Below are 12,564 nucleotides of genomic sequence, written 5' to 3'. Positions count from 1 at the left end.
CGCCAATTTTAGCTAATGGTCAAAATGTTATTCTTTCCGTAAGTGTGAACTTTAGAATGTGCTGAAGACCTCGAGTGAAATGACTCATATGTGAAGAAGAGCGCTGATTAGTTCCACTGAAAGCTCTTTAGTTTGGAAAGAGTAGTAAAGAATGAAGTAAAAGAATAAAATGTGGTGACAGGTGATATTGGTGACATTTTGTGAATGTATCTCCGATTAAATGTCCTCTCCTATATGTTCTTCAATAAGATATTATCGTATTAATAGCTAATGTCACTCACAATTTGTGTATTTGTAGCATTTTATCATTATTACAGAATCTCTATTTAGCAGCTACTAATGTTTAAAGAGCACATGGGGTTGGGGGGTTTGGTTGACAGGTGCCTCAGCCTATCAGACACTGACACGATGATCGCTTCATGCTCCCTCATCTCTCTCCTCTCTGTCTACAAGATGGCAGCAGACTGTAAACCCAAATCTGGGGCTTTATATGAGTCACAGATGCTACTATTTGTTTACTCTCCTGAGCTCATTAAGGTGCCATCGTTCTGTCAGTCGTTTCTTTCATATTTTATGACACGTGGAAAATTAAAAGTAATGCATGCATGTGTGAAATTGACTGCAGCTGTGTCAAACACAAACATGAGCCAATCCCAGCTGATTTGTTTTGGCTGTCTGTTGTCTCACTGCAGCCTGAAAAAAAATACTCCCATTGAGTGTTGCAGTTTCCATAGCAACTGGGATAGTGATGGAGAGTGAAATGGTTGGGGGGATGAGAAAGAGTGTTGTAGCAGTAACTAAGGTCTAACAGAAATCTCTGTACGTGTGTGTGTGTGTGTGTGTGTGTGTGTGTGTGTGTGTGTGTGTGTGTGTGTGATGGAGAGACATGGGGGCGTTTTCTCTCCTCTGTTTTTTGAGTGCACACATTCATTCATGCATTAGTCCTGCTCTCCTCTTTCCAGGTGGAGGGACAATGACGCTTGCTGCCTGACTATCTTGTCTCATTATCATTCCCCCTCCCCCTCCATCCATCTCCCACTACAGCCGGATAAGCCAACCACCCCGCAGCTAGTCCCTCTGTTAGAGAGCAGGGATTTGAAGATTGCATCCTCACATTTGTAATCAGATGTGAGAGAGGATTATTTCAGGGTCTCCTCCATCTTGTGCATGGCCAGGGGCTGCTGTAGAGGAGAGTGAAAGAGAGCGTAGTGAATGAGTCTGGCTGTGGATCGACAGAGAGAGGTCACCTGTGGATGTGAGGAGTAGGAGGCTGGAAAGGAGGCTTTCCAAGAAACTGCGCCCATCAGCGGACAAGGAGAGAGGGAAAGGGAGGACGCATCCTTTGACAGGAGCAGTTCATTGTGAAAGGTAAGCTGGATGAAGATAAAGGCTAAAATATGCTTTTCCCACAGGAAATCCTCAAAATACACACCTTTTGTATGACTGCCCACATGTAATTATTTACATCCATTTGTGCAAAGTGTGTATCTGTTCACGGCCGTGTGTGTATGTGTGTGTGTTGAGAAGGGTTTACAGAAGGGGATGCATGAAGTCTATTTCTGTTTCAACCCCCATATCAAAGGTAATTTTAGCATCCAAAGTGCAAACTGTTTGGCTGAATGAGTCAGAAGCTGCAGCTCTCCCTTTTCACACTCGGGCATTTGGGCCATCTGATCAAACACAACATCTGTTCCAAATAAAGATATCCATATAAATGCGTACCTAAATGTGTTTTGTGTGGATGCACCTTCTAAATTCAGATCTGGACATCATTATGTTTTTGGGAGGTGCTGACTTGTTGCTGTTGTGAGGGAAATCATGATGGGATGATAGGACATACATGCAGCTTAGAGACACAAAACAGGATGAGTAGTGGTAACTGTTTACCCATGAGACATTCTGATCTTGATCCGCAGTGACAACATGACAAATGAGATATCTGTTACTAAGATATGTGTTGACCTGCCTGCCAATCTGAGGGACAAATCATTATAATGATTGTGCCACTTGTAATCTAAAGGTATAAAGAAGTGGGAGAAGTGCTGTTTGTGCTTGTGTCAGGCTTAAGCATTAAAGAAGTGTGACAAAGCTGTGAAGAGACTAAGAGCCTAAATCACCCAAAACAAAGCAATTCAGGAACTTTATATCTTTGACCAGAATGGTCCCGGACAATCTATGTAAGATATGAGGTGAACATGTGGAGATAAAGATAATACGTGGTCACAGGTTTTAAATGTGTGGGAGTGGGAAAATTAAGTCGTGGACACTAACTGAAGCATGAAAAGATATTATCCTATTACATGAAGGAATGGGATCTTTAATATTGACGTATTTTAATGTAGGAATGACATTCGAAGATGTAATAAAGCTATGAACCTGGATGCATGATTATATTATCGGCTGTGGCTTCTGTCAGTCTGTGCATTGGGTTACCGGTGTACTATTAGGCTACTCCACCATAAATGCATGATCAGAGCAGGGGTTTTTGTTGATTTTGTTTTGTAATAGACAGGAAAAGCATCAGACAAACTGTACCAGGATTGTGTGCAGTGCAGCCAGAAACTCGTTTCTACACTGTGCCAGACCGCCTTACAGTTCCGTGGCCTCACCTTACAGTAAGTCATCATTAAGTCATAACCATTTGTGTTATTAGAAATCACTTAATGCTTGCAACTATATCAGCATTGTTGATTCTTATCATCCACACCATCTTAAGTAAAGGTTTGTCACGTCTAAAGCATAGGTACATATGTTAAGACCTTAAATCTGTAGATCTGTCCAGCGGGTCCTCTCTCTGTCTCCTTCAGTTTTTTGCTTACCAGCTGAGTACTTGACTTAGAGTAGCTTAAGTCAAAATATAGGTGACTCGGTCAGTGATGTCAGGATTTACTGAATATTTGTATTAAGAAACTAGTGGCTTCAGAAACATAGATCATTGTTTCGAAAGAATGATTCCAACAATCAGCTGCTCAAGGCCGGGCAGAGTTCGAGTCAGACACCTGTGGAAGAGTCAAGGACACACTGGGGAAAGACCCACTGTGGTTAATGACTGTGGATGGATGTGAGGCGGATGGGCATGACTGTATAGACATAAACTGATACAGCATTTAAATGAAGTTTAAATAGGATCATTGGGTTCTCTCTGTGGTATGATATAATGAAGTGTGAGACACCTGAGTGGTCATGTTTTATCTCTTCTGAAAGGTTTTCCATGGCAGAGGGTGAGCATCCTGTGGCTGAGCTGCACCCACCGGGGAGAGCAACTCTGGATTCTTCCCTCTCTGCTGATGCCCTCCTTCCTATTACCAAGAGCTCTACAGAAGAGGCAGCATCTCTTAGACAAACACAGCTGCCAGAAGAACCAATTAACATCAGCAAGAAAGCACCAAATGAGGCTGTCAATGAGATCAATAAAGACTGTTCAGCACCTTCTCCTACAGGGGGAGCTGACAGCACTCAAAGGATCAGTAAGGAGCCTGGTGAGCAGGTTGCTGGAAAACACTCCCAAGACTCTGGAAGCCGCCCTCAACTCCCATCTGAACACTGTTCAGTCTCCAAGGCCTTGATCCACCCACTTAGCATGGGCGAGACTTATACATCCTTACATCGGCAAGAGAAAGCATTGAGTGCAGCCGCTGACAGACCCCATGCGGGCAGGAGCGTGGCGCAGGGTATGCAACCAGCCGCTTTGCCAGTTCAAAGAAGTCACTCAGATTCTTTGCCTCTGGTTAAACAGGGATTAAAACTTCAGGCTATAGATAGTAAGACAGGTGGAGAACATGGTAAGAAAGTAGCAGAAGGTCAAACCATGTTACCCTGTAAGAAATCCATGCAGCTGCAGCACAGTAACACCATCACCACTGTTTGCAGAGAAGCCAATAGCATAGAAGGTGGTCTACTGCATCAGCCCCACCGTGGGCACATTCACATTCCTTCCCCTAAAGCAGCAACCAAAGTGGGGGATGTTGAAGAAAAGGGTCGATCTCCCCCTCAGTGTGAGAATACAATCTTCTATGGTTCCTACATTCATAATCCCAATTTCGAGGACACATTTGCTGCCTATTGCCACCCACAGCTCATCTCTGCCCCGTCACAGCTGCTGCCAGGCCCAGTGGGCATAGAGTCAAGCTGCAACGTCCAACGAGCAAGCAATTCCCCAACAAATCACCTCACGCTGCCTCGTCTCAGCTCCTCTGTCAGTGAAACAGGCCTGGATGCCAAACATCTGCTGCAGTGCTGTAACCTTAACTGCTCTTGGATCAGCTCCTTCAACACTGGCAGCGGCGGGGCACAACCCCAACAGCGTGCTGTGGGAGAAGAATGCTGCAGCTCAGCCATCAGCCATGTCAGGATCACGACCCGGAACATGGGAACTATGACGACCCACAAAGAGCTGAGGGATGTTGGGGTGCAGACAGCACACACTGTTGCAGAGCCCGGAACCCTGCATACGCCACTACATGTTTTCCCCCAAATCTGTCTGGCAAAGGAGAGCCAGAGTGCATCCACTGACAATGATAGTGACAGACAAGCAGGCGCTGCTCCCAAATCTCCAGTTAAGGAGGTGAAGTGGGATGCAGAAGGCATGACATGGGAGGTGTATGGGGCTTCTGTGGACCCTGAGGAGCTTGGTTTGGCAATTCAGAAGCACCTGGAGCTGCAGATCAAGGAGACAGCTAGCCGTGCCGCCAAGCTGTCCCGCCAGAACACCAACACCTCCCGGCAGAGCAGCGGCGCCGACTGTCACAGGAAGAGAAGCAGGATGATGAGCTCGATTCGAACCCCTACCTGCTGTGCTCGCACCACAACTGCAGTTGATTGACTGACACATTGATTGATGGACAGGACAGGACAGCAAGCACCTGAACACTGTGTTTGGTAGCCAATTGGGCTATTCTTTGCCTCAAATGTCAGCCACCTGATCAGGAGATAAATGAAGGGTGGAAAACTCTGCAGGCAGTTTTACTTGAAACAATGTTGTATTGTTAAACGTGTGAGATTATTATACATAACACCACCATGAGAAAAGTGCTAAAAGGGAGAGAAATTAACAAGAGCTTTTTATTTTATTTTTAGTTCAATATTTCAGTAGTTGGACATATTATTCAGCTGATCACTGCCAGTGTTGTAAGAAGGCAATAGAAAACACATTCTGATAACAATCTGCTGGACAGGAGCTTGTCACAATAAAAACAGCTGTACAGTGTAAAGCCATACATTATGACAGCCTGCAATACACACTGTACTTGTGAAGTGAAGTAAGCTCATAATGGGTGGATGGGGGCGTGTGTGTGTGTGTGTATGTGTGTGTGTGTGCGAATCCAATGTAATCTTATACGATATCATCAAAATTTAAAGCCAAAACTTAACATATTAGAGCTCCAACCCATTAACTGTTATAGAATCAAGAAATCTATGAAACAGCCTCATGATACAACAAAAGTAGTAAATAGTTAGGTATTTTTCGGATTACATTGTGACATTTTCACAGCTGTTATCTTTTGAATCACCTGAACCGTGTACATCTCTCCGATTCATTTTTTTTAAATTGTGTATGAGGAGCTGTGTAGGACATAAGACACTAGGAGACGCTCTCACCCACACTACTGAAACACTCTTACATTTACCACTGAAAAGCTTTTACATTTACTTTTGAAACACTCCTACATTCACTTTTGACTAGCACACATATATGTCATTTCACTACTACATGTATAAGTGATTTGACCAGCACATTGAAGTTACTTTAGTCCTAATTGGTAATCCTGATAACTGATTGTTGATTCGTCAAATTATTATAGCGCCCTTATTATGGCGTTTTTTGTTTAAGCAGGAATGAAGAACGGTGTAACATATGATGATATAGAGATCGTGATCACGCACATTCAGGGATCAGCCTTGTGATCAATAACATAGTTCGTCATTTTGAATAACTCTTTTTTTGGTCCTGTAAACTCTGGAGTCTCAACGACGGTGCAGCTAGATTGACCTCCTGCAGAATCATGTGGAGTGTGTGTGACAGAGGAGAGAGGGGGTGTATGGAGAGCAGATTGATGTTTTACAGGCCTGATAATAAATGTACAGTGTTATTAACAGTTTGTTGGTAATAAAGCTGCTGCTTCTCAAGGACGAGGAAAGCTCATGTGTGTTTTTTTGCTACAGCTGCTGGGTGAAAGTGAGGGGAGGCAGTAGCTCAGTGGGTAGAGCTTCCGCTTGGGAACCGGAGAGTCGCCGGTCCAAGTTCCTGCTGAGGTGCCCCTGAGCAAGGCACCGAACCCTCAATTGCTCCCCCCTCTGCGAAGGGTGGTAATGTAGTGTAAGTCGCTTTGGATAAAAGTGTCTGCCAAATGATTGTAATGTAATGTAATGTAACCCAAGCCTGAACTTAAGCCCTGGAGGGACTGCCTGGGCGCCACACAGTTAAGGTTTAACAGCTGGATATGGATTCCGTGTGCCCGTTGACTCTTGATGTGCACGGATTCCACGGATGTCTGAATGTGTGTGACCATACATCATTTTGATCATTATTATTTTGCACCGTTCCTCTTTCCTGCATTTACAATACATGTATTAACAAATGTAAATACGTTAATAAAAGCGGTAGTGTTTATCAACATACTTTGACGAATCAACTATGTCATCGGGATTGCCAATAACGAATAAAGCCTGCAGATCGATCCAAAATACATTATATCAAAGCACAATGAGATGACGCGCTTTTACTTCCGGTATAACTGAAGTAACTTTCGTGTGATGGTCAAATCACTTACACATGTACTAGTGAAGTTATTATTTTAAAAAATCATGTGTGCTCGTGAAATTGGTTTTATATAGTATATATGTATGTATGTAAAAATAGTAAATGTAGAAACGTTTCAATAGTAAATATAAAAACGTTTAACCAGTATACGTGAGTGTAAATATAATTGCGTTTCAGTTGTGAGTGAACTAAGTATGTTTCAGTAGTATGCGTAAGAGTGTTTCAGTATTTGTGTAAATCCTACACGGTCCCTCATAATTGTGTGTGGTTTATTTCCTGCGTCTGTAAAACCGGAAGTGTTGTTGTCGGGGCATTAATCGAGACAGGACAACATGGCGGACATCATGAAAAACGTGGAAGAGATACGGAATCGAGTAATTTTGGGAGAATATGATGTGAAGAATGTAAGTGCAGTTTACAACATAACGGAAGGCTGTTTGTATGGTTAGCGTAGAGCCGCTGGTCCTTTATTAACAGGTTAGCGCGTAATATGGCACCTTGAGCGTGTTGACGGAGGGTACAACAACAACACAGCGTTGACGAGGACGACTAAAAATTTAAACAACCACCCGTGCTTCACCAGATAACTTGGTCGCTAGTTACGCCGTACACGCATCGCCGCGTGCTTAACAACCCGGAGTTAGCTGTGTGGTGTTGTGGTTCTTGTAGTCACGTGTGCGGCTGAGCTCAGCGTGTGAGATCAGAATCAAGCGAGTGTCATTATAATTAACTCCCTGTGTAACAAATTAGACTAGCAGGTCCCTCATTACCTCGCATGCCTCAACCGAGGCCAAGCAAGCTTACACAGTCAGTCTTAATTCCCTCATTTGTCATAAAACATAGGTCATCCAGCTTGGTGTTTTACTTTTGAAGACATTTTGAGTAATCCGGCTAAAAATCAACAACAAGGTGGAGATAAACATGCTGTTGTTGCTGCTTATGCAACAAATGATATTATGATGATGTCGTTTTCGGTGAAACCATCATCAAGCTTTATCTGCTTTTAGGTTCACACAACAGATTACCCTGGAAACTACCCAGGCTATGATGACACATGGGATTTACAAAAATTTCAAAAGGTAAGTCAGGAATTGTATCTTTGTTGTTTGTATGCACTTTTGCACCCATTTGTTTGTCCCTACTGGCAATCAAACCAGAGAAACTCAAGCAATGCTTCTGCTCATATTGTCACCATCTCTGTTTGCAGAATTTCAAAATTGACATCGTTTCCATGGATGAGAGCAGCATGGAGTTTGACATGGTCGGCATTGACGCAGCCATCGCCAACTCCTTCAGAAGGATCTTACTGGCAGAGGTACAATTGACCACTGAGTGCTTCTCGAGTTACTCTTAGGTGATTTTTGAAGCATATTAGTAATGTTTTGCTTCACCCTGTCGTTGCCTTCAGGTACCTACTATGGCCATAGAGAAGGTGTTCATCTACAATAACACGTCCATCGTCCAGGATGAAGTTCTCTCCCACAGATTAGGACTCATTCCCATCAGAGCTGACCCACGCCTCTTTGAGTACAGGAACACGGGTAACACAGCACGTCTAACATGAGTCACACAGGGTACAGAAGAACAAGAATGGATTTGGATGATTTTCACTGTAGAAACAAAGAAATGTTACAAATCATATTACTAATAGCAAACAAGTAAATCAGCAAGGTAAATCATCTTATTCCATCAGGTCATTGTGCTCAAATTTACTTCAATGAAGGCATCCATGAGCTTTGACTAATAGTAGCAACTCAATGCTGATTAACATGGGATTCAATATGAAATACAGTTGGTTACGCACTCAAACAACACTGACCTGCAAATCATCAAATGTTTTGTTTTGAATGGACTTAGTTTCAGAAGAGGAGTCTGCAGAGGAGGAGGGTTCAGAAATAGACACAATTCAACTCCAGCTCAAGATCAAATGCAGCAGAAACCCCAGAGCCGTCAAAGACTCGTCAGACCCCCAGGAACTCTATCTTAACCACATGGGTATGTTGCAGCTGAACCGGCTCCATCCGGTTTTTAATGCCTCTAACAAGCCACTACTTCAGGCTTGACGGTGGTAATACTGACTTTGGCCACTTGGTTATAGATGTAGATTGGTCCTAACATATACACTGTATTTATAAATACAACAAAATGTTTGGCAGTTTAAGGATGTGAATTCATGGTTGGAAAAGTTCTGAAATCTAATTAGTCCAGCCCCATTTTGAGGATTTTTGCCTAACCGGTTCTGTCTCCTCTCAGTATATTCCAAGGATATAAAGTGGGTCCCCATCGGCAACCAGGCAGATGTGTTTTCAGACACCGTCATCGGTCCAGTACACGATGACATCCTCATAGCCCAGCTACGGCCGGGACAGGAGCTGGACATCATCATGCACTGTGTCAAAGGAGTCGGTGAGTTTTTAAGTCTCTAGGTTGCAGCAGGTTGCAGTATAAAAACAAAGAAAATGTGAAGAAGAAATTGAATCTAGTGGATGAATGCTTATCACACTTGCTGGTCAGTAACAACTATGTGGTTTTTGCCTTTCTCTCTGCACAGGTAAGGATCACGCCAAGTTCTCTCCTGTGGCCACAGCAAGTTACCGACTCCTCCCAGAGATCTCCCTGATGGAGCACGTGGAGGGAGAGAAGGCCGAGCGCCTCAAACAGTGCTTCTCACAAGGTGTCATAGGCCTGGAAGATGTGAACGGTAAGAAGTTATCTGGATATCCTCCTTGCTTTGTGGACGGTCATCATCCATTAATGGAAGAGCTATTACCATTTTATAGTTATGTTATTAATTGTTCAGTACTATCACAACTCCTCCTCAAATAACTTAATGAAAGTGAGTAAAATCAGGAAGATGAGGCAGGGTGACGATTACAGCCCATGGATGGATTTTATCACATTATAATCTGTCCCCACATGCTTTGCATGTATACCTTGTTACGTGGCCACATACTGTATGCAAAGTCAGGCAGATTGGACAGTATTCTGATAATGATGTGCTCTGTGAGCTTTGATGCCTTGGATAACAAGTCTGGCCCTGTTAACTAGTTTATTCTTAAGCCTTTTACTGAACCTTTTGACATGGATGCATGTGGTTACTTGTGTAAATTAGAAATACACCAGCTGTGGCTGTTACATGATGTCATATTCTGTAATAGCTGATGATGTTTGCTTTTGTGTTTTCCTCCTCAGGGAAAAAGGTTGCCAAAGTTGTGAACAGTCGCTTGGATACGTGCAGCAGGGAAGTTCTCCGGCATGACGACCTCAAAAATGTGGTGAAGCTCGCAAGAGTGAGGGACCATTTCATCTGTACGTATATGTGTGTATGCAAGACAACTCATGCATGTAGCTCATTACACATTATTTAAAAGTCACACCATAAGGTCGACGTTGGCCAGTTAACATAACTTTTGCAGGACCCGTTTCTGCCCTGAAAGTTCCACTTCCTATGAGGTGCCTCAGGGTCTTCACAGACTAGTGTGTGTGATTGTAAATTGATTTACTGAAAGCATGTAAATTGCCCCAGTTGTATGTTTGTTTTACACATTTGATGGTCTTACAGTGTTTGTGCCAAGTTAGGCTGAAGACATCCTGGATCACTGAGATGGAACTTGACATTTTCCTCTCTCTGTCTCTTCTCCTTTACAGTTACAGTTGAGTCCACTGGCATCCTTCCGCCACATGTCCTGGTCACAGAGGCCATCAAAATCCTCATGACCAAGTGTCGGAGATTCCTGAATGAACTTGACTCAACAGACATGGAATGAAATTATTTACACTAATTACAGTTGTTTCATTTGCTGTATTGCTAAAAATCCTGGTTTGGAATCTGTGAGTGAAATTCAGTTATTGGCATCTACTGCTTGGTAGAGATCTTGTAAGTATGTACATTGTCATGTATTTTTATATACGCAGTTATCAGTGGAAATTCAGAATTTCCTGTAAACATTAAAAAACAATGTCCTGTCCAGGTTTTCTGCATCAATTCTTCCCCCCCCCCTTTTTTTTCCTCTCATACCTTAAAATACAAAGTGGTACAGATGGATCACATGATCATTTGTTTTTTTTAACATGATAAACTGACTCATTTTCATCAAGCCATATTTGAAATTTAGACCTGGTGAGTCATCAGTGCCATGAGTGTGTGATCACAGCTCTCTGCTTGCTTGATGAGCTGAGAACATCACAACTGCTTAATGCCTACTGCAGAAACCAATTGTATATTAGAACTTCCAATTTTGCAAACTGCCATCCATTACACTTTTTATAGTCAGTTTCATAATGTTGAAAGGGACATGAGTATCGTCTGCGTCTGGGAGCAAAGATAATTGTTTTATGTTAGGGAACAAGGCTGAATGTTTTGGTTTTTTTCTTGAGTAGCACCAATTTGTCACCATTAAGACATTTATTATTTTTAATTTAGAATTTTGCATTTAAATTGATGGCTCCTACACCTAATTTTCCCTTCCTGGATCTCTTGTCAGTAAATCAGTAAATCAGTACCAACCATTTGCAACTTAACACATTTTCATTTAAAGATTTAAAGCTTTAACCCCAAGAAATTAAATGAATGTTGTCCAGGATGAATATTGGTGTCATGTTCCCCACTTTCAGACTTCATAGTAAAAAGTAAGTAAAAGTGGGGTGACTTTTCTCAACGTTTGGAATGACAAAATCTCCAATCTCCTGCAGTCATTTTAACTGCATGGCCCCCATTGAAATATGGGGCTGCAGACAGGCATGCACTTCCTTTGTCACAAGTGATGTTACCACCTGTCTCATTTCATCTCCCAGGAGAGATCTGCCCTCCTGGCAGGGGGATCTAGAGAGATGTAGTTGTACTTTGCCCTCTCGCTGACTGAGGTATTGAGTTAGGTCAGGAGGAATGCATTTTCATGCAATTCGCATGAATTGCTATCATAAAGCTGCTAATCAACACGATTTGTTAATGCGGGGATGTGCGCTGCCATAAAGGGAGGCGTGTCTGCAAAGATGAGCCCTCATGTAAAGTGGACTGAGTCATTCATCTCCAATGCACTTCAAATAAAGCTGATTTTACTTCATTCTCAAAGTACAATGTCTTCAATGTCATTACTAGTTTCTTGCTGATCAAATATCACCTGTGATAAAAACCTTCACCTAACAATTCTTGATGTCAAGGGAAATAAAGTTATCTACATATCCTAAATACCCTTGCCCCCTTAATGCAATGAAACCCCCTAAAGATAAGTCAAGGGGATCCTGCAGGAACAGTGACACTACTTTCCACACAAGGTGATTGAACAAGAACCGGCGTTCTTTATTTCAGTCTGACTAAGATCCCACATATTCTGCTCTGGACCAGAATTGGAGAATAAGTTACCGTGGAGACAGAGTGCGATCAGAAGTGAGTCAGCTTTGTGACATTGAAAAATCATATTATAACACTAAGAAGGAATAATAATGAGATATGAAGTCATTAACGACACACATCCATTGTCTATACCAGTTCTTTTCCTGTTCCTATTCAGTTTCCAGGGGTAGGGGCCAATTCCATGTCATTGTGGCAGAGGCAGGTAACATCCTGGATAGCCACTCACACAACTGCCAGTTAACCTGGTAAAATCTGATGCATATGCACAAAGTTCTTATATTCCCATAAGGGTTTTGAGAATTTGAAAAGACTACTAAACACAATTGCCATCAGTATTAAGTTGCAGATCTGCATTTAGATTAAGAATTGTACAATTAAAACATTAAAACATTAACCCAAATCAAACAAGATTTGTACAAAAAAAGAGTTGTACACATCTCCTATGATTAAA

General features: G+C 42.4%; 1 protein-coding gene across 1 annotated transcript; it reads left to right on the top strand.

The window, feature by feature from the left end:
* The first annotated feature begins 7,068 nt into the window (after positions 1 to 7,068).
* On the top strand, positions 7,069 to 11,823 carry polr1c (RNA polymerase I and III subunit C). Its single transcript, XM_076166735.1, has 9 exons — positions 7,069 to 7,164; positions 7,768 to 7,839; positions 7,968 to 8,075; positions 8,169 to 8,301; positions 8,618 to 8,755; positions 9,014 to 9,166; positions 9,312 to 9,461; positions 9,953 to 10,069; positions 10,409 to 11,823. The coding sequence occupies exons 1-9, from the start codon at positions 7,093 to 7,095 to the stop codon at positions 10,525 to 10,527; spliced, it is 1,062 nt and encodes a 353-aa protein (XP_076022850.1). The 5' UTR covers positions 7,069 to 7,092; the 3' UTR covers positions 10,528 to 11,823.
* The last annotated feature ends 741 nt before the right edge of the window (positions 11,824 to 12,564 follow it).

This window comes from Genypterus blacodes, unplaced genomic scaffold, assembly GCF_046128005.1.
Source record: "Genypterus blacodes isolate CSIRO-AG114 ecotype Tasmania unplaced genomic scaffold, CSIRO-AGI_Gbla_v1 ptg000012l_1, whole genome shotgun sequence".
Lineage (NCBI taxonomy): Eukaryota > Metazoa > Chordata > Actinopteri > Ophidiiformes > Ophidiidae > Genypterus > Genypterus blacodes.
This window is presented reverse-complemented; position numbering and strand designations above follow the sequence as displayed.

Excerpts from the sequence above, each read along its gene's own strand:
- polr1c (XM_076166735.1), top strand. The coding sequence starts at position 7,093 with ATGGCGGACATCATGAAAAACGTGGAAGAGATACGGAATCGAGTAATT. Across the intron at positions 7,165-7,767 it reads GAGAATATGATGTGAAGAAT|GTTCACACAACAGATTACCC; the intron begins GTAAGTGCAGTT and ends ATCTGCTTTTAG. Across the intron at positions 9,167-9,311 it reads GCACTGTGTCAAAGGAGTCG|GTAAGGATCACGCCAAGTTC; the intron begins GTGAGTTTTTAA and ends CTCTCTGCACAG.